Source organism: Platalea leucorodia, assembly GCF_965183815.1.
Source record: "Platalea leucorodia genome assembly, chromosome: 6".
NCBI lineage: Eukaryota > Metazoa > Chordata > Aves > Pelecaniformes > Threskiornithidae > Platalea > Platalea leucorodia.
The window spans coordinates 2,151,064-2,172,813 of NC_138828.1; the positions used below are offsets into that span (position 1 = coordinate 2,151,064).

General features: G+C 50.1%; 3 protein-coding genes across 5 annotated transcripts in view; 1 reads left to right on the forward strand and 2 right to left on the reverse strand.

The window, feature by feature from the left end:
* MOB1B (MOB kinase activator 1B) overlaps positions 1-3,759 on the reverse strand; it is a 44,240-nt gene extending 40,481 nt beyond the window's left edge. The window contains exon 1 of one of the 2 annotated variants that reach the window (XM_082315609.1): positions 3,666-3,759. In XM_082315609.1, the coding sequence (XP_082171735.1) occupies positions 3,666-3,679 (14 nt within the window). In that variant the 5' untranslated portion in view covers positions 3,680-3,759. Of the gene's footprint in view, positions 1-2,790; positions 2,855-3,665 lie in introns of those variants that run through there. The other variant, XM_082315608.1, reaches the window with a different exon arrangement.
* Positions 3,760-9,286: 5,527 nt separating this feature from the next.
* On the forward strand, positions 9,287-18,739 carry GRSF1 (G-rich RNA sequence binding factor 1; the record flags this gene model as incomplete). The annotated part of the gene is made up of 10 exons (XM_082315278.1): positions 9,287-9,472; positions 9,843-9,987; positions 10,873-11,028; positions 11,373-11,513; positions 12,978-13,107; positions 15,647-15,807; positions 15,961-16,088; positions 16,813-16,948; positions 17,160-17,243; positions 18,607-18,739. The coding sequence occupies 9 exons, from the start codon at positions 9,287-9,289 to the stop codon at positions 17,216-17,218; spliced, it is 1,242 nt and encodes a 413-aa protein (XP_082171404.1). The 3' UTR covers positions 17,219-17,243; positions 18,607-18,739.
* Positions 18,740-19,123: 384 nt separating this feature from the next.
* Positions 19,124-21,750, reverse strand: part of RUFY3 (RUN and FYVE domain containing 3) — a 55,617-nt gene continuing 52,990 nt past the window's right edge. For both annotated transcript variants that reach the window (XM_082315211.1, XM_082315212.1), the window contains one exon: positions 19,124-21,568. In XM_082315211.1, coding sequence (XP_082171337.1) covers positions 21,425-21,568 — 144 coding nt within the window. In that variant the 3' untranslated portion in view covers positions 19,124-21,424. The remainder of the gene's footprint in view (positions 21,569-21,750) is intronic.

Here is a 21,750-nt window from a genome sequence, read left to right on the forward strand (position 1 = left end):
CGGGAAATCAGGAAGGCCACAAGGTTTGTCAGCCTGGAAACAAACACACCAGCTCTGATTTGGGTATTACTCTGCAAGAGATGTGAGGGGAAAAAAAATTATGTCCCTCTGCACCTTCTGCACATACATATAAACAGAAACTATGATTTTAATTAAATTTAAAAAGAAAAATTAACCCATGCGCACCGTCAGAAGAAGCTGCGAGGCTCCGCTGTGCCGTATAACAAGACAGAGAAGGAAGAGCACATCTTTCCCACCCATTTGGTTTACAAGGTAACTTTGCTTTGATTCATAAACAGAGGTGCCCCAAACAACTGCTACTCATCCTCACCCTTACTTGCTGCTTCCATCAGCTCCTGGTCTCACAAAGTCTCATCAGTTACAACTACCTACATGAAACTCATTTTCAAAAACGATATGCTGGCATTTTCTGAGAGGGATTTACTAATACATGGATGGCTTTTTTTTTTTTTTTTTAAAGAAAAGACAATATCACAACTTCAATAATAAAACTGAATCTTTTCCTTTTAAAAATAAAAGGTTTTCATCTAGCTTCTTTTTTATGTAAGTTTTGCCAGCGTAGGATAACACAACCATGTTACCATATGGCACGCCTACCAGAACTATCTTTAATTTTTTTTCCTTGGAGATGTAAGCTAAAAGTACCTGCAACTATGCTGTAATTTCCTCTTGAAGAGAACTTACCAAGCTGCATTTTTTTGGAACTGAAGATATTCTCTAGTCCAATTCCCATTTTTTTTAATTTTTATGAAGATTCAGGATAACCCATTCAACCACTGGAGAGGTTTATAAAGTCTTTTCAGAAAGGAAGAAACACATCAGAAAGAGAAAATAGCGGCACTGAAAACAACAATTGCTGTCAAAACCGAGTTGTATTAATTCAGTGACTCGTCTCACAAGACAGTCTTTTTATAACGTTACCCAGAACGAAAGAAGACAATGGTTTCCCTTGATTTTTTTTTGCCTCCCCCCCATGTAGCTTTATATGTCACTGGCCCTAGCAACAGCAAAGAATAGCAATGGATTTGTCAGCGGACGAGGACCGTGCAACGGGCCTGCGAGGGGGGCCCCAAGCACCCTGTGTTATCCAAGCACAATCGCCCTGTTATTTGACAACAAGCAAGCCTGCAAGCAGAACACGGCTTTTGATACCGCACTTGAGTGTCAAACTGACACACTACAGCCAAGACACTGACGATAAACCTGCGTGACAGCTTCACCGCGATTGAGAAAACGTTGCTAGTCTAAGTGCACGAGGACAATCTTCATCTGCCGCATCTTTAGCGCGAGTTGAAAATTGTGAGTCAGTTTGCAAAAAGACAACACTATCACTGACGCAGAGACAACCGAGAAAACAGCACGGACAAACAATCAACTCTGCTACCTCCCTACCAAGGAAACTCTCGGTGAAAAAGGGGGTGAAAAAGTACTACGAAAACCTACGTAAAAAGTACTGTGAAGATGGGGGGGGGGGGCAGCTCTAAAATACAAGTTCGTACTACTAAATCTGTAAAAGCATAAAGATATGCCACCACTATCTTTGAATAACTCTTATTAAGTTAACATGAAATTCAAGTTTGACAAAAGATGATGCTAACTTTCCAGATACTGTAAAAAAAAAAAAAAATAAAGAAAAACAACACATCTAACTACTTGCCAGTAACATCGAAACTTTCCCTAGACTCCCTGAGGCCTACCAGGCATATTATAAGTTTTTTTTTTAAATCCATTTCTAGACTGCTCATGAGCAAATTAGGTGCCGTCTACAACACTCTGCCAACAACAGCTGAGACAGCCTTGCCAACATTTCTAGCTTTGCCGTGCCGTAACTTCAGTTTCCATTTCTATCTCTCATCCAGCAGGACCGCTTGAAACAATGGAGGTGGGGGTAAAGGTTTGCTTCCCTAGGTTTCAGAAGGGTCTGGAAAAAGGAACAAGCATCTCATTATTGCCTGTGACAGAGGGTGGAGGGTTTCACGCTTTTCCGTTACCCGTTCGCCAAATGCCACGGAGAGGAAGGCTCTCTAATTTGCAAACCAGACTCCCAGGACACCGCCGTGCTCGAAACCCTGTCCCCCATTCTCCATTGCAGCAGCTGAGAATTATGAAGGAGGGGGACAGCTGGGCTTCTCATTAGGAGCACCGCGCCTGGATCCACGGCCAGCCGTTTGTACCCACCTCCCATTCGCAGCTTCCACCCCGCAGCGCATCGGTGTCTTTCAAAATCTCTCTTGGGGTAAGGCAGCCCAAGCGCAACGACAGGCAAGCTGGTTCGGTACGGCAGAGTTAAAAAACAAACGCAACGGAGAGATTTAGAAGGGAGCCGGCGTCGCTGTTATTTGTCTCCATGAGAACACAACTTACTGGAAGGCTCCAGTTCCCAAGATAAAGTATCTTCTCTAAAAGCAGGCCACATATACATCTGTTGGTTATCAATAGAAGGCTTGAACAACTGTCAGATATTATGGCAACGGTCCCACTAACCGCTCGCACGTAACTCTGAGCGTGCAAGAACGCTCAGCGGGGCCTTAATGGAGCTCGGCTCTGCAAGGGCGCCTTTTCCAGCTGCTCGGATTTCCCTGCTTTCCCTAGAGCACATCTTCACTTTAATTAATAGGTCACGGAACCGGTTTATGGCAATTGTCAGAAGCACCTCGGTTTATGGTAATTGCCAGAAGTACCTCGTCTTTGTTCCCAAGGGGAGGGACCAAAGTTCATTCAGTTGTTGTCTACGAAGCAAAATTGCAAACTGTAAGGTTTTGCACACACCTACGTTGCCGCCGATTCCTAAGGGAGCTTTTTTTATGCCTTCTCATCAGCAACGGTAACAGTTGCCTTCTCCTCAGCTGCCCGGCCGGCCTGCGCTCTGCCTTCGTGCCAGACCACCCTCGCCCGGCCGCGCAACCATCGCCTGGACCTGGCCTTAACTTCTCAACGCCGCCGCTCGCCAAACCTGCGTCAAGGCGAGCCAGTTCTAACTTATCTACCGCAGATAGCGCTACGGGCAGCAACTTCTGCCCGCGCCGTCCTTGCTATGAGGGGGGGGAAAAAAAAAAAAACATAATAAAAAATAAGGAGACTCCAGCAAATGGGTGTTTTTCGCGTGAAGGCTGCTCTCGCCTTCCCAGCGATACCGCTTTCGGCACAGCACTCGGCGGGAAGGTCTCCCCCGCCCCAAATTAAAAGAATCGCGTGGATTTATTCCCCCCGCATGGCTGCTTTGTAAATTCACGTCCCCGCTGTTAAGGAAGGTCGAAAAACCCCGCTCCCCGCGCGAACCGCCGCCCTCCAAACGCCCTCCCGGGGCGGAGGCGCCGGCCGGCCCCCGCCGCCGGTAACTCCCCGCTCCCGCGGCTGAGGGGCGGCCGGTAGCGGGGCCGGGGCCCCCCGGGGGAGCGGGGCACAAAGGGAGAGAGCGGGCAAGGCGCTGCTCCGCCGCCGGGACGGAGAGGAGAGGGGCGGAAAGGGGCGCCATGCCGGCCGGCGCTCCCTCAGGGCGGCGGGCGGCGGCCGCCTCCCCTCGGCGGGCTGCCCTGCCCGGCGGGACGGGGCAGAGGAGGAAGGGACCCTGCTCCCTCGAGAGACGGCCGGAGCAGGGGTAGCCTCCCCTCACACGCCGCCGCGACCCCTCCGCGGCAACTCACAACAAGAAGCTCATGGCGATGGCGGCGGAGCGGGACCGGCGGCTGCCTGGGCTCGGCTCGGCTCGGCGCTGCTCGGCTCCCAATGGCAGCGGCGGCGGCGCAGGGCGGGCGGGTACGGGAAGAGGGCGGCGGGGCGGGGACACGGCCCCCCGCCTCCCGCGGCCCGCCCGCCCGCCATCGCCCCCAGCAGGCCCCGCGCCGCCCTCCCTCAGCGGCAGCCCGGGCGCGGCTCTCCCCCTCAGGCGTCCATCCCCCTCGGATATCCCCCTTTAAGACCCCCTGCGCCCTCAGACCTCTCCCCTCAGCCCGCCTCGCAACGGGCATCGCCCTGTCCCTCCAAACGTCCCCCCAGACGCCCCCATCCGCACCCCGCGGCCTCCGCCCCAGGGGCTCCCTGGAAGCATCTCCCCCAGCCCTGGGTGATCCAGAGGGAGCCGAGAGCCGGGCACAGCCTCCTTGGGTCCCAGCCCAGTACTTCTCGGGCACGGGCACAACATTAATGCCTCTGGCAGCCTTTAGGCAGCCCTGGCAGTGAAATCCCCCTGGTTACCTACCAAATGTCGCAGGGGAACCATGAAAAGTGCCTGAGCCTGCCAGTATTCATCCCTCTTCTACCCCAAACTGCCTCCTGTGGAGCAAGGCCGTGGGGTACACGAACAGAGCAGTCTATTTTACTTGAGCATGTCACGCCAGGGACTCAAAACATATTACAATTTCATTACTTATGCCATCCAGGCTTCCTTAGGCCGTCTGTACTCGTTCTTCAGGTGCATGACCCACAGATCACCACCACGGTCATAAAAAGAAGAGCTTAACTTCATTTCTGCCCTCCTCACTCAACAGTCGGACCCTTTTAAAAAAGAAATGTGTCAAAATGGCTCTTAATATTTCAACAGCAATGTTTGATTTGTGAGCAATTTTTAACTCGGCTGGCTAGGGCCAGCAGTCAGCTGAAGAAAGGACATACCTCAGCAGCGAAGATACGGGCAGCTGCAAACTACTGAGGGAAAAAAAAAAAATCCAGTTTTTCTTACAAACCCTTGGCAAGTCCTTCACCTGCCCTCTGCCCTGAACCACCTCACCCTGTGGTTAAAAACTGCTTCCAATTGTGGAAATGTCATACACAGCATAGTCAGAGTTTCATTTCAGCGTATGTTTTCAAATAAGCACAATCGCATCTTTGCTGGCGACGATGATGATGCGGCGTGCTCTTCCCCGGCCAAAGGGCCGTTCCACGAAGCACAAGCCGAGGGTGCATTGCCGAAGATGTCCGGCAGCTCCTTCGACACCAGAGGACAGCTACAGGCTGTGGTTTTGGGGTCTGGGAATCCCTACCTGCCATTCCCAAACCAGGAACAACGCTTTTAATTTTGGGGGTCGCCTCGGTCAGTTTATACGTTCCAGGGGAAACAAAGGTAGACAGCAAGATCCAGAATGCTTCAAAATAAAACATGGTATTCATATCAAACGAGGACCACGCATTCCGCTGGAGGCTGAGCCACGTCCCAGCACCACCTCTTTACGGCAGAAATTACAATTCGGGTGTAATTTCATGTGAAAATCTGCCTCTGTTTAGGTCAATAAGAAGCCAGCTGGATTTCGGAGAGGGGACAGGACAGGCAGCACGACCCCCCGAGATTCCCTCCTGCCCCGGAGGGATTTTGCGAGCCCCGGCAACCCCACAAAGCTCACGCTGCTGCAGGTAGGCCAGAGGAAAACCCGACGACTTTGAGATTCATTATCGGGCAAATTCAGGACATGGAAACACGCTAGCATCCCGCGCGGCGTTACGTTTCTGTACGGCACGCAAGGGGTTGCGGCTGTAACGCCTTACGTGGCAACAGCGACCGTCGGCTGCTTCTCTCGTGTTTTTAAATGCTGAAACTGCATTTTCTACTTTTCTGGCTCTGCCCTTCAGACCAAGTCAGAATGCCAGGTCAGTGCCTTTCTCAGTAAATTAAAATTACACTACTGTTTTTAGAAACTTTTAAAATCAAGTGTTTTACCAGGCAGCAAAGGTATAATTAAAAAGCGCTTAATGATGTTAGCAATTTTCCTTTTGGCTGTAGTAGTAAAAGCAGGCATGAAACGGGTCTCGCAGCACTTTTTAACAGACGCTGTCAAGCTAAGTTGGCTACGTAAATCAAACTCAAAAAAAATATTGCTGATCTTTCTGGCACATTCACGATGAGACACGAATGACCTCCGTTCTCTGTTTCCACCCGTACGCTTCCTTCTACCCACAGAATGTTTTATTTTAGTGGCAAGTTAAAATTAAATGTCTGTTACTGCAGCAGGCAGTAGGAAGTACTCGGCCTGGGCGGCTGTCAGGAGAAATGCTTACGTCATGTGTACATTTTATGTCTGACATCACCATCGGTCTCTTCGGGATGGCTAAGGGTCACATGAAGCGCTCGCCTCGGACACCGCCGCTACGAGGGACTGGCAGCCTGCTGCAGTTTTACCTAAGAGTCGAACCGCTCAGTTGCTCCAGGAAAGGCACAGTGGATGCACCCGTGGCCTCACGTCTGTCATTTCGGTTTATCCATTAGACCGTAGAGCTTAAAGAATTACTCTGAAAGGGCCCTCAAGCTGACAAAGTGCTTCGGTCCTGAACTGAAGTTTCCAGCTTTTGCAGCACAGCTCGGTAAACACAGAACATTCCGGCTGAAAAAAGTTCAAAAATTAAGATCACAACACCTAGTATGTATGTTATCGGGAATACAAAAAAAAGGAAACAAAATTTTGTTTTGAAATGTAAATAATACAGTATGTAAATACTAAGCTCTGTAGACATTCTCCCCACATTCTAGATGAAACCAGCAGCACCCATCAGTTTTATAACTGCACACTTCTTTGTGCATTAAGGCAAGGGATTGCCTTTGTGAACAAGCAACACCTAGAAGACTAATGACTAAATCTAGCGCAGCATTTAAGTACAAACATCAGATCAAACCTGTGGTGTGTACTCGGTAATTATTCTCTACAACAAACGCAATGCGTGAAGAAATGACAGCAACTCTGAGGTTATTAGAGTCACCGTAATTCTGGAGCTGGGAGAGTACAACTCAGCAGCAGGCTTCTTATTGCTGGACTGCAGAGAAAATAAATTCAGCCCTCTGTTGCCTTCAGCGCTGTTAGGACGCTCCGATACGTGTCATTCCTGCTACAACGCTCACACGCGCTTTAGTAATAATGTCTCGGAAATAAATTACTTGCGGAGAGGACCTGCTCCACGAATCTCGGCAGTGTTTATGGTGCGGACACCGTCTGCAGGGGGGTTCGTGCTACTTCAATTTCTCCATGCAAACCACGCTCTCCTTTCTGGTTTCCAGAGTCGGTGGGCTGGCTCAGGCTAGGCACGCTATCTCCTGCTGAATGCCAAGATAGTTGCAGGTGAGCAATTATCAAACAGGCTCCTCTGCCTTAGAAAATGGTGGAAGCCCCCACTGCTTGAATAACGTCCAGCTAAATAAATAATTTTGGAAAATACCACAACAGACTGTAAGGTCAATTTTTCTTGATATCAGATTACGCAGAGCGATAAGTCATGTTTCCCAAAATAAGATAAGCATTTGTTTGGAGTTGATACTAAAAGATTTTTCTTTTTCCTCTGATCAAACTGAAGAATAGCTAGTATTAATTATTCTAAACGATAACCGCTTTAACATTAGGCATTGCAAAAGGCATCTTCCTAGGTAGATCAAATCTAACTTCTTGGTCAACAGCAGTATGGAGGGGCATCTCCAAAGTCTTTTATTCTTACTAACGGTAACAGATGTCCTCTCCTAAGCAGACTTCATTCAACACCAGTTCTGTCGAGTGAATAAATGCAAATTCTATTGTGCTAGGATGATTTCTTTTTTTTCTGATCATAGGTGCAGAAGCTTTGATCCCTCACAGTTGCTAAGGAGGCTCCGAGATGCCTGGAAAACTCCAATGCCAACAGATGCCCAACAAAACGGTGCCCTCTAAAGGTAATTCGCACACACTGACAAGCTGTGAGACAAACAGCCGTGGGACTTCTTTTACTGTACTTGGGAAGCAAATATATTGAAGGGAAAAATGGGCGGAAGACGTGCGTCTCTTAAGGAGACCCTTCCTTGCACCCTGCTTGGTTGGCAAGAGAGGAATGCACATAACATTCCCTTGGTCCGTAACATTCAGGGATCTGCTTAGTCGATTAAGGCATGAAAGCCAGTCTAGATAAAGATAAGAGTTCAAGATGAATTCCTATAGTTATCTTAATGTTCTGCTCCTATAAAATTTGCTCGCTTATTTAAAGAAGGTTTCCAAGAGAAACCTGCCATGTACACTCTGAAAAACTGGAATGTGAACCGCTTGAGCACGGAGGTCAACATTCCTTTGAAAATGTGCATAATACATGATTTTCCTTGAAAATTCAAAAGAGTTGAGAGCGCTATTGTCAAGAGACTGGGCTATTATCAAGGTAATAGTCTGTCACATGAAAGTTTGTTATAAGAATTAGTTTATAAAAGCAAAAGTCAGCAACGAGATGACCTGAAACAGCTTGGTAACATTTCAAAACGGTGATAAGAAATATTCAAGGCTGCTCAGAAATTAATGGGTTGGCAGTACTACGAGCCGAGAGGCTTCTGTGGAAAAACCCAGACCATATTTTGAGGGATAGTTTGCAACGGCTCAAGAACGCAACTGTAACTCGGTCATCCCAAGAGTAAAACTGCAGGACGCCGGACAGAAGAGGAAAGTCTTCCCTGTCGTGGCTGTCACCATCTTCCCGACGCTGGGGACGACACGCCAGGACGGCCCGGCGCGTCCTCTTTTTGAGCAACCGCGTGGATACCTGCCTACGCACCCTGCATCTGAGCCTCCACAGCCTCCCTTGGCTTCCACCACTGTTGGGGGTTTTTTTTGGGCTTGTCTTTGCTCTTCCTGCTCATTTTGCTTCAGCCTCAATATTTTTCTTCTGGGTTCAGCAGGACCTACCTTCCCCGTATGTGCACTTAAAAGCCGGTGCCGGCTTTTTCCCCCCTTATCCCTTGGACGGAGGCAGCACTAACAGCAGGACTGTTCTTCCACGACATCTCAGACTCGTTATGTTCCTTGCAAACAGGTTCAGCCAGCCTCTAATATACAAGACTGTCAAACTACGGTGGGAGCCAGAGGGAGAAAATCAGGTCTCATGTCAAAGTCCATAGGGAAGGCGTGTAAAAGGGTTGTCGAGCTTGAGTCTGACTTAAGAGTTTACATTGCTAACATACTGCGGGTCTTTCCCCTATTTTTTTTTTTATTAGTAAATGTAAAAATCTTCGTGGTGACAGAAATTTTAGATGTGCCGAAGCCCGCAGTAGCTCGCTGCGAAGCCCCGGGGCACGCTTCTCCGTTCTACCCTGCCCCAGCTGAGAGAGCCCCTGCCCCGCCGCGCCGCCGCCCTCTGCTCGGCAGCCCCGCTTCGCCGCCCGCTCCCACGCCCGCAGCTCCCGGGGCGGGAAGCAGCGGCCGGGGCAGGCGGGCGGGGAGCGGCCACCCGCACGGAGGAGGGCCGCAAGGCCGCCGAGGAGCGGGACGGGGCCCCGCTCCGCCGGGGCCTCCTGGGAAGGGGAGGGGAGGCGGAGCCCCCGAGCCCCCGCCCGTCGGCCATGGCCGCCGCCGCCGCAGCGCGCCGCGGCCTGGCCGCCCTCCTGCTCGGCCGCCGGCCCGCGCTGCCGCCCTGGCTGCGCCCGCCGCCCGCCCGCGGCCTCCCCAGCGCCGCCGCCCTCGGGCCGGGGCCGGGCGCGCCGCGGGCCGCCGCTCGGCTCTGCGCCGCCGTCCGCTGCTACAGCCAGGTAGGGGGCCGCGGGGACGGGGCCTAAAATGGCGGCGGCCGGGGGAGACGGCGGGGACCCCGCCGGGCCGCTGCCCGCGACGGAGCCCGGGGCGCGACCGCGGCCTGCGCCGCTGCGCGGGAGCGGGGCGGCCCCCCGCCGCCGGGGGGGCGGCCCCTCGGCGGGGCCGCGGGCGAGGCGGGCCCCCGCTGCGGCGAGCGCCATGTGCGCCGGCGGGCTCGCCCCGGCTCCTCCCCGTCCTTCCCCCCACACCCCGCAGGCCTGGGTTACCGTGCGCCTACCTCCAGCGCTGAACGTAGCCGGGTACCGCTGCTGAAGGCTGCACGCTTCCGCATCCTAATTAGTTTTTGTTGTCTCATGTCGGTGACAGGTTACAGACGCACCGTCCCAGGAAGGTCACCTCTCAGAGCAAGAAACAGAGTCATCCAAGGGAGAAAGTGACAATGTCTTCCTCATCAGGGCGCAAGGATTCCCCTTCTCGTGCACCGAGGAAGACGTGCTTACCTTCTTTGATAGTACGGGAGTTCATTTGCCTGTATAACTGTTCAGTGCGGTGTTATTGAACCCAGTAGTTAACAACGAGTTAACAGAAAGAAAATTTAAAGGTTGTTAGCCAGAGAAAGACGAGCTCTTAATCTTGCTGCAAAATTATTCACGATCTACACATGTAAAACAAATAATCAACTTCCAAACTGCTGGCTACAACTGGAAACTCACCCTTATGACACTTGATATTTAATTGAGCAAGTCTTTCCCTTCTTAGTTCCAGTTCAAAGTGGTTCCTTTAAAGACCATCATGGTTGGCTTTTTCCCCAACTCCCCCCTTTTAAGCAAACAGGAGTGGTTTTTACTTAACTAACTGCAGTGTTGCTTTCTGATCCTAGTTAACAGGCTTGTGCATACCTTTGCAGGGCTGATGCCTCCGTACTGTAGTGTTATGATGCATCCTTCCAGAATAGACTAGAGGGTCAAATTCATGTTTTTAAAATGGTTTAATAACCTGCCAAATGAAATAAGGTCAATTTGAAGTCCTAGGGGAAAGGAACAGAGAGCAGGCATAGTGTAGCTCTAGAGACTGAAAGACCATAGCATTTGTTCTGGATTTGAAATAACCCAGAAACAATCAAGTTTACCAACAATACGAGAACATATATTATCCAGTTATAGAGCTGTGGAAGCTAATAGATGTCAAATCAGTTTCTCATGTCTGATAAGCATTGTGTGTTAGAGTCAAGGTTAGAAATAGGAGTTTACTATCCTTTGTTTCAAGACAGTATTTTACACTGCTGAGGGGGATAGCTGTACGCCGAATATTCAGTTTTCATCTGCCATCAAATGACCCCCTTCCACGTTTGATGCAGCTGCATATGTTTCTGTATCATGTGTTCCTTGATTTCTAGGCTGTAGAATTCGAAACGGTGAGAACGGCATACACTTCCTCTTAAACAGGGATGGGAGACGCAGGGGGGATGCCTTGATCGAGCTGGAGTCGAAAGCAGATGTCCAGAGAGCCTTGGAAAAGCACCTGAGGTATATGGGCCCACGCTACGTGAAAGGTGGGTTTGAAACTGCGGAGGTTGCATTGGAACAACACTCTTGGTAAAGCGAGTAAGAACTGCTTGAATAATAAAGTGGGCTGGCACGCAGAGGTGCAGGATGTGGAACAGAGCAGCAAATTAGCCAGCAAGGCACCATTAAGCCAAGACTTCCTAGGCTGGACAGGAGAGGCAAAGTGGGTTGTGTAGTGAGGGGCACCACTGCAGGACCAGAGAGTGTAGGGTGGGGGAAGAAACTTGAAGTTTTGCAGGGGGGAGAAAAAGCTGCCTTGAAGAATGCCTGCAGAGTGTCACCTTCTGAGCGCCAGGAGGGAAAACATGTTTTGTGCCCGTATTCTTTGCAGTTTTTGAAGTACACGATAGCGACGTAGAGGGCTTACTACAGAGTCTGCGGAATGAGTCGCAAGCCATAAATGATGGAGTTGTACTACTCAGAGGCCTTCCGTTCAGCTCCACGGAGGATGATATTGCGGATTTTTTCTCAGGTAACTCGGCCTCGTCTGTGCTCTTTGGTTACGAGGCGTTTATTTCTCCAAGTGGATGCTTAGGTAGGCTGTTGTTCCTCGAAGCGAGGAAAGCAGAAGCACTTGCAGCCTTGAACACCTTAAAAAGCGTAAGGAATTGCTGTCCCCCTGCAGCTAGAAGTAACTAAAGCTCTCTGAACAAGCTTTTGGCTGCAAGGTTTTCTTGCGCCTTTGACTTTCTGCGGGTCTAGCCTAGGATCAGTACTTGCAGCGCTCTGCTTTGGGGCCTGCGGAAGGAAAGAGAGGAACCTAGATCCTGTTATCTCCAATTGGATTGCTACCAGCGCATGCTTTGGCAAAGTTCAGAGAGGCAAAGTTGCCTGTAGGATAGTTACAGTACGAGTGAACCAGCATAGGTGTTCACAGCTGTATCGTCATGACAGATCAAGTGTGCCACTTAAAACTCTTTACAGCAATTTTGCTTTTTTTCATTACTAGCTTGTTCGTGGTTGTGAAAGTTAACTGCCCCAGTTCGCAGCTGAGCAAGTACTGCACAGCTTGTCTGCGCACGCTCGTGTCCCACACTCAGTGCTAGAGCAATCCCGGTGGTTGCTGCCTGCATGCATTCGGAAAGAAGCCTTTTAGGTTTTACAAAATAAATTGACATTTTCTTAGGTGAAGTTGTAGACTAAACCAAAATCAGTTCTTCCCCCCAACTTCTTCCCCTCCAGGTAGGCACGCACATAGAGTGTTAGCACTGAAGCTCGTAGTAACCACCACCACGCCAAAAGCAAAGGCCACTGATAGTAAATTTTCCAGTTGAACGCCAGTAGTTCAGTGTGTCTGAAGGCCTCTAGTAGCAGAGTTTCCAGTGAGATGACTAGGGCAGCACGGTGGAGCAAGTAGTGCCGTTTCTTCAGGAGCTTGGGGAGACTCTTTGAGAAAGTGAAAAGCTGCAAGGAGCTATGCAAAAGCATTCCTGAAAATTAAAGAAGTGTAGTAGTGCAGCCCAGTGCACCCTCTATATCACATCAGATATAACTATTTACTGGATTACAGGCTCCCCAAGAAGAGAGCCCAAGAATACAGCACAAAAATTGAATTTTAATGAATTTGACCTGACTTTTAAAGAGATGGGAAAAATTACCATAATAGTAAGAGAAAATATCAGGAATATTTGTGCTCTGAACCTCCTTATTGTCTAGTACCTGGATTCACTTCTTATTTTCATAGTTACTTGAAGCCTCAAGTCAATTCATTACTGGCAATTAAGCCTTCTGTGAAAACTAACTTTAAGAAAGTAAATAAATTGTAGTTAAAAAGTTTGTAAGAGGTACATAGGCCAGCATGAGCAGCTGTTTCAGAGCTATTTAACAACCCGATTAGCTTGTCAAAAACCAGACGAGTAAGACAAGAGATGCCTCTCTGAGCTATGGCACAAGTTCCTGACAATGTAAATGCCGCCTTCTCCCCACCCTTCCATAGGTTTGAAAATAACGGACATAGTTTTCATTTACCGGGGCGAAAGAAGAACAGGAGAAGCTTTCGTGCAGTTCGCAGCTCCGGAAATGGCAGCGAAAGCCCTGCTACGACACAGGGAATACATGGGCAATAGGTAGGTGCTTCGCTGGGGTTCATGAGGGTAGAAGAACTTGGTACGAAGCACGCTGTGTGACTTACAGCTTGCTTCTTACCAGGTGAAACTGCTGATCTCAGCCTACCCCATACTGACATTATTATTAAGGAAGCTTCTGCCTTTTTTAAACTTAAAACCCAGAACTGAGACTTTAGACTTAAATTTCAGTAGAAAGCCTAGCTAAATCTTCTCCTAGTGGTGTCAGACTGTTACTTTGTTGCTTAAAAGATTTCTTCTTTAATAGTTTCTTTTAGTTTCTTCTTTTCTTCTTGAATAGTTTCTTCTTTCTTCTTCCTCTGAAATACTCCACGTAAGCCAACGGTTACCTCCTCTGCTCAGATTTTCATTAGAGCCTTGACAAAGCTGGAGAGAAGAGGAGGAACCTTTTTGCAGGCTTCCATGAGCTGCAGAGGCACCTTCAGTGCAAAGTGCTTGAGGGAATTTGGGGCCTCTCAGAGAAAGCCTCAGTTCTATCTAAGTATTCCTGAAGGCAGGCTCATGCCAGCCAAAATGGGGTGATGGGATTCAGAGCAGGGAACACAAGATAGGCACCACCTGCCCAGTCACAACTTCATTGAGATCTTGTGCCTCCTACAGACATTTGCCCTTGCCAAATTTCCACCAGGTTCCCTGGTGCTTTCAGCAATTTTGGCAACCCTCACCCTTCCCTTCAACCTAGTACCCGGCACAGTCGCCGTCTCCACTTGGAGAGCGCATTGGGCGAAGCACAGCTTACCGCTCACCTCTGGCTTGAATCCGTTCCCAGCGTTGACTGGTGGCTGACAGCATACAGTCCCCCACCTCTTTGGTGACCACATCTACCTGAGGTGGCCTCCTTCCTCAGGAATCCATCTTTATCCATTTTCTTCCAGAGCACTGAACTCCATGCCACACGCTTCTCTCACAAGAGCCTTTCTTGGTCAAGCACTAGCATTTACCACTTTTTCCTAGAATCCTGAATGCCATTCAGGAAAAACAAAAACCTAATGCTACTCTTCACCAGCTGAGGTTTCTGACTTGTCTGTAATACCCCACGAAGCTCTCTTTCTGAATACCAGGGAGGAAAAGACTTCTCTAACCTTCACTATCTCTACACCCTACCCAGCACCTCCTTCCATCCATTTCCTTACTTCCTGTTCCCACTCTGCATTTCCTTTTGTTTGTCCCCACCCATGTTAAAAGAAAACAGCTGCTCTGTAGGTGTGCCCAATAATTGAATTAACTCACACGCTTCCCCGCTCTCCAACAGAGATTAATTAATTCTCAGTCTGCCATTAATTTCTTTGTCATGATTGAGCAAGACCTGAGCTGACTCACCTACCCGAGCTCATAGACCCCTGTTTCTGTCTGATTAGCCAAGAAACCAAGTGGTTTCTAAAACTGCTGTCACCTTGCCCACCTTCGTTCTTCCCCGGCTATCAGTTTCATCCAGAAGTAGCCTTCAGCTGTGCGCAGTTCACGGAGCCCGTAAGCTCTGTCAGCCTGTACGTGCGGTTACTTCCCCTACAGTAACCGCTCTTTAGGAAGGGAGGAAAGCCGCCTTACTTGGAAGTCCATTTTCTCTTCTTCATCCCGTTAGTCCTTCAGCGCTGTGGAACTCGCCTGATTGAACACTGCTAGTGAAATTTGTCTGAGGCCCAGCTGGTACTGTTGCCAGCTCTCTGAAAAATGAGCCCAGGCAGCTCTGAGTTAAGGGGTTCTGGGGTGGGTGGATGGAAATGTAACGCGTTATCACGTTATACTTTTTGACTAAACGTGCAAATAAGGGTTTGCTGTTGGTTTTCCTTTTTTTTGCTTTCTTTAAAGTCGCATTACGTGTTATTATACCCACGTATAGTATACCATATAGCACCCATACCCATAGTAGTATACCCACGACTTTCACACACGCCCTGTTATATTTTATCCCATCAATTTCATAGCAATATGTAAAATCTTATGGCTCCGCTGAAGTATTTACTATGACCCTGTGCATCCTCTGTGGCTGCCTGTTTCAGTAATCTGTTTGGGGATTGGGTGGGGTTTTTTAATCTGGGGTTTGCAGAATGCGAATAGTGCAGTTGGCAGAGATGCAATGAGGGGAAAACAGCTTCAGGTGCAGGGCTGCTCAGAAGGGATGCGTACTACTGAAAGAAATAGACATTTTTCAGAGAAAATAAATTTGTAATTCCGTGATAAAACAGAATGTTGGCTTGTCAGCAACTGATAATACTTCTGAAAGAACTTTGTGTAAGGCTGTAAACTACAGATTTTGTCCAGACCAAACTGGTAATCTGTCTCACAGTACGTGGGTTTATACAGGAGAGCGGCTGTCACTGCTAGTTGAAAAGGGCTTTCGTAAACATAACTGTGCCATGTAAATGAGTTAAGTCTTCAGAACCGTTGCTTGCCATGCCACGGCTCTCACACCCATGAGCAGAGCTGAGGCAGGAGAAGGTCCCGAAGGTACTTTCTCGAAACGGTGAGCTCTTTGCCGAAGCGCAAGGCGTGCCGTGTAATCTTTTCCTTTGAATTCCAGGTACATAGAAGTGTATGTAAGTAGGAAGCATCAAATGCAGAGGCATGTGCCTTACGACAGGCAGATGGTGACCTACCACAGAGCGAGAAGAGAATACGAATCCGTTTCTGAAGACAGGGGATTGAGCAACACAGGAGACTCGGATGCCGAAAGAGAAAATAGTGAGTCCCTCCCTGTCATGTGTGCTCTTTGAGGCCTCTTCATTTTACCCTGATTGTCTGCTGCGAGCATGACCCTGTGTGTCTACAGCTTTCACATGAGGGAGGTGATGATAATTGCAAGTGTTAATGATGTTTTTTTCCTCCGTTCCACAGGGAAGGAGGGAAGGGAAGGAACGGAAAGCTCCAGGCACGTTTCACAATCTGGGAACACCTCGTCACCGCCACACTTTGTCCACATGAGGGGCTTTCCTACCCAAGCTAGCGCCCACGACATAATAAATGTGAGTAACAGTGAAAGTATGAAGGCGATTCGGTTGTCGTTACCAATGCAAACCCTTGATTAATTGTTACAGATGTAGTGACTTCAGATTTCTAATTGATCTGGGTCTGTGTTAGTCCTCAGTGCTGCATGGCTGCGGGCTGAATGCTCACGTTTGGAAACTTGAGCTCGCTGAGGGTTACAGGCTCCCCTGGGTAGCCGTGGCCTGATGGGCTCCACAGTGACGTGCTCACCTCCATAAATAAGAAGGGATTAACGCTTCCTGAGCTGTCTTAATATCCGTCACTTGGACTTGAGTAGCCAGTGATAATCTTCGCTAGATTTCAGAGTGGCTGACTGTACAAAAATGAATTTCAGAATCTTTTTAGTATCGATTTTACTTCATTTTAATAGAATACGGCGTCACTGAGCGAATGTATGGGCGCTTAGTGACTTTGATGTGTACAGAACACGTGTGCTGCGTGAGGATTTTTGTTCCTGTCTAGAATGACTCTGCCGGGAGCTTACAGAGGGCGGGAGGCTGTGCGCCAGGGGAGCGGTGACTTGGGCGTGCCTCAGCTTCACCCAGATGGCAACGGGGGGCCTTTTGCTACGCAAGAGCTCAGACTCCCCCAGCCATACACAGGCTTTATGAGTAAAAACATGTTTTTTTTCTCGGTCACAGGGTGCATTACTATTCTGTAGTCCGTTTCTCACCAAGCCCTCCTTCGTTTTCCTCTTTCCAGTTTTTTTCTCCGCTGAAGCCTACAAGGATCTTGGTAGAATACAACTCCCATGGAGATGCCACAGGAGAAGCGGAGGTGCATTTCGAGAGCCAAGAGGACGCAGTCGCTGCAATGGCTAAGGAGGGGTCACAGCTGCGTAAGTAAAGAGGAGGGGATCTTCCAACCCCCAAGATTCTGATCCTCAGGTGCTCTGGCACAGCTTGTCAAGCTGCTAGCACCCTGTGCAAAAGGATCCTCTTAAATGTACATTTCTAAGTTACCCTATCATGTGACACTGGTTTTGTGCAAAAAAAAGTAACGCATACAAGTCACTCAATCCACCCTGCCTCTCTCAACTCGTTCCCCAGAGTGCAGTGCCGTTGAATTGGTCCTGAACGAACATCCAAACGCAAAAGACAGCTGCTAGCGACAGTGGGACGGTCTCAGCTTTGGTAAGTGCAGCTGCCTTTTCTGTCGTTCCTATTCCATTTTTAGCAACGTGTGCCTCAGGCTTACTATTTCTGATACGTTGGATTCAGCTGGTTTAAAGGCCAGAATTCAGAGTGGCTGAAGGAGATCACCACAGCTAATCTGAGGTCAGACGTCGAGCCTGCACCCTCTCCCCTGCGAATCCGGATGCCACGGGATAAAAGTCCTGTGGGAAGGGGCAGCGGCTCCTGGGGTTTCAGCCAGAGCAAGCAGCGGTCGCTGCGCTGCCCAGACTTGCCCAGCTACGCAGCAACTTGCCCTTGCCAAGCTGAGGCCTGCTGGGGTGGGCAAGAGAGCTGCTTTTTTGTTTTCCTCCTCCCCTTAAAACCCTGCTAGCGTGATTGACTAAAGGTTCTGGTGGGGTTGTATTCCCTGGCATGGAAGAGGAAACGTGGCTAAGTATTTTCCACTGAAGGGAATTAACAGTAATTGCTCTCTTGGCTGGGGGTGGAGGAACGTTACTTACCCTTACAGAAAACAGAGTTTGACAAAGTAACTTCCTTAGTTTTTTTTATTATTTTTTATTCCATCCCCTCTTTCAAAAGCAGGTCAGGAGCCCAGCCAAGCGTGGCAGTCAGCTTGTTTTCAATGCAAACAGGTTGTGATGTGTTTCACGGGGTTAACCTTGAGGAGGCATCCTGGAGTGGGATGGCTTTTGGGTTTTTTTTGTTGCACAGAAACTGCGTATCTGCTTGCCCTTTACAAGAGAAAGCCTGCAGGCTGGGTTGGGTGGGAGGAGGAGGGAGGTGGCCACGGCACCGTGGGGCAGTTCTTGCTGCTGAGACAGCATCGGGTCACGCTCCTAGTGGGAACACAAGACCGCTCTCCCTGCTGCAAAAGAAGGGTTTCCCGGGTCTGCAGCCCTGCAGCAAAATGGTTGTACCAGGGAAGAGGTTTTCTCTGTCCTTTACGGAACGCTTCCACGAATTCCCTTCTCAAAGTGGGGGCGAGGGTCGCCGCTCCCCAAGGTCCTGGCTGCCCCCGCCCCCAGCACCCCACAGCCCTGGATTTCTAATCTAGGCCAGGGATCAGCTCTTGGGGCAGACTGGGGATGCCCACCTAGCCCTGACCTACCTCCCACACCGCCTCCCTGCCGCCTTGGCACACCCAGAGCAGCCTCTGGCCCCTGCCCCATGAAAACGTCTCACCCCTTGTAGCCGTTTGCGTCATCTTACCTTGTTTGGCGAGATCTTTTAGTATTGCTGAATTTTACCCTTCTATTGGAGACAATAATTTGGAATAAAATGCAATGGTGCATTTGGAAAAGGAAAGCAATAAGCTGCAGCGAGGTAATGATTTTTATTTTTCCTCTTCCTCTCTTTTCAGGCCAAAGCGAACACATTCCGTGGGAACGAGCGTCAAGATCGACTACGAGTGTCGCTGCTCAATAACAAGGATAAACTGTACAAAATTTAGTTTAGCTTTGTGTAAAAGCATGTAATAAATTGTGTTGACACGGTGTGGAAAGATTGTCTGTTGCAAAAGCAGCTGTACTGGAGGAACGGCAAACGCTGCAGGCCGGAGCAGTCCTAGCCTCCGGCTGCGTAATGGTGTACAAAGCATTAATAAACCGCCAGCGTTCGCAGCGTACAAAACCAGAGCGGTTTAAGATCCTCACCCCCAGAGCCAGCAGGCGCAGGGTGTACCATAGCCAAATCCCATTCCTCCTTCCGCGCTTCTCCATCTGCGGAAGCAGCTGTCAGCCATTGCCTGTTCTGCAATACTTTCATATGCGTAGCCAGAGCAGAACGGGATGGAAAGGCCACTCGGGACACGGGATACAGATGATCAAGTTTTTATTATCGCGTGGAACAAAGTTAACATCCCAAAAACTACCCTCTGCTCCCCGCAATCCAAACGTCCGGGTGCCCGCCCCCACTCTACCTTTACAAGCAGGACCTGAGCAAAGGCGCCTTCAACGCCGGCAGCCTCCCGAAGCGTCAGAGGCAGAGACGTTCGCCGGAGCCCGACGCACCAGGGAAGGGGCGAGCGCCGACACGGAGAGCTGGCAGCGCGCGCTCTCCCTCCGACCTTTTGAACGCCCGTTTCCATTACAGCCGCCAGCGCTGCATTCTGAGGGGTTTCCAGCCGCCTCCCTGCCCGTTCGTCGAGGTCTCGTGTCACTTCAGAGGACCGGCTCGCGAGCTGTCCGGCTTTTCACACAACCGCCACTCGCAGCCTTCGCTTGGAGCGAGCGGAGCGGCAGCCGCTCCTGCCGGGACAGCCGAAAGCTGGGTACAGGTCCCAAAGAAGCTCTCGCTTCGCAGCTGCAAAACACTGGACATACCAGTGTTCAAATCATTTACGCTAAGGGCCCGCTTCCCCGCAGAGTCCTCGAACGTGGGAATTGCTCGGGGCTCGCTTTCTCCTCGGGGAATGAGTGACGCTGGGTTTGGACACAGGAATTCCAGCTCTCCTCGCTGTGTACAGGACGTACACAAAACTATTAACGCTAAATCCAGTGTCCTCTCCCTTCGCCTCCGGGGTCTCACCCCTGCAAAGCAGCGTGCCCGCACTTCAATTCTAGCCTTTCTGCATTTCAACGCTGTTTACAACTACTCATCTACTTTAAGGGACAGCAGCAAGGAAACGTATTGGTAACTACCACGAGGGGGGGAAAAAAGAGCAGAAAAAGAAAAACTCTTTCCAGTTGCCCCCCGGTGAAGTGCTCTGGCGCCGAAGGGCACCGAGAGGGGCTGGAGGGAACCAGAGAAGAATTCCTGGTACAGCCTAGCACCGACCGCATCAATAACCTCAGCTCTGACACGCTTGCTGAGGCGGTTCCAGCCAGCCGAATGAACAGAAAATCCCCTCTGCGGAATTAAACCACCGACCCCCGATAAAATTTGCACAAAACCAAATGCATTTGTCACATAAAAATACATCGGTTTGCTGTGGACTACAGAACAGTCTGCGGTCTTAAAGACTGAAGTAGGCTTCCAGTATCAAAGAGACAAACACGGCTGCGGCATGCTACGCGCTTCACGAGGAAGCCGCCACCGCTTTTTGGAGCAACACGAAATTCCTTGAGGTAACAGCAACAAAGAACGATGTGGCACGAACTGCGAAACCTCTTTAAGCTGTGTTTCAAATGAGAATTTCTAGTAGGGAAAAAGCATTCCTGTTTCATCTCACCTTCGTTTTGATCTAACAACAAAAAAAAAAAGTGAAATGCCAGCTTTATTCCAGTGAGTTTTTCGTGTGCACAAGGGGGAGAGGTGGATCGAAGTGGCCCTGAACCTTCTGTGTCACGATGAGGATTTGCTATCTAACTAGCGGGGAATCCAGTTCCTCCAGCTGCCACCCCAAGGTAGGAAGCACAGTTACACCCTTCGACCACCCGTTTGCAGTCACAAAGTCACAGTGCGGGTCTCCGAGAGGAAGGCCAGAGATGCCTTAAGGCACTCGCGTGCCAGATCAGTGCAGGCCGGCGGTTCTCGCATCGTGCGCGCCTCGAATCCACCTACGCCCCCCAAAATACAGGCGAGCTTTCACAGCTTTGGTTTTTTGATACTGATTTGCACAGCAAGCCCGCGGCCAGAGGGCCGAGCCAAAGAGGGGAAGCTAGAAGGTGTTTTTTGGCGCTTTACCTGGCCTTCCTACACCGGCACCGACGTAGCACGGCTGAGCCAGACTGTCACAGGCATCCGGGAAAGGGGAAATGTATTTCAAGTGCAGCCAGATGCGAGGATTAAAAATGCTCCCGTGCCGCCTTCCCCGAGCCTTTGCTGAGCAGCAGCACGCTTTCAGGCCCCACGTTTTCAGGCCCCACGCTTTCAGGCCATTCCAGACTTGCACACGCAGACACACGCGCACACACGGCTCTGTTTTGGGCGAGGGCTCTCTGTTCTCACCGCGCCCCGAGGCCGCCTGGGCGCACCCTGGGGATGACTGCACGTGGCATTCCCAAGGCCCTTCTCCCCAGCGCCAGCTCAGGGCCGAGAGCAGGCAGGTTTTAGTACGGGGAAGGCTCAGGCTGTTGATTCAGTCACAAGAGACTGCAAACACCATGAAGCCGCTTCCCCTCTGGCCTCCAAAGAACACAGACAAGCGTCTTCTCTTCACATTCCTCCTGAACAACTCTAGAAATCATCATCAGCTACAAACATGTTTTTTTTGGTCGCCTCTCTCTGCAAGCCGTCCCCTACAAGGGGCTGCTCGAGTACTGCCGGATGAGCTGCTGGTGGCAGGGATTGCAGACGCGCTCGGGGTTAATGCTGGACGGCAGGGGCAGCTCGTGCGCTGAGCAGGCTTCACAGAAGATGCCGCCACAGTTCTTGCAGACGTTCTGGAAGAGGACAGAAAAATTAAGGAGGTGCTCAAGACACAAGCAACGCAAGGAAACGTATGTTTTCTCTCGTTGTCATTCCGTCAACCCAAATCCTCCCCTGGGCTCGAGAAAGACGCTCCAAAACTCCGCTCTTGCCCCCTCTGAAGACCAGGAGTTTGCTCCTGGGCTCGGGACCAGTT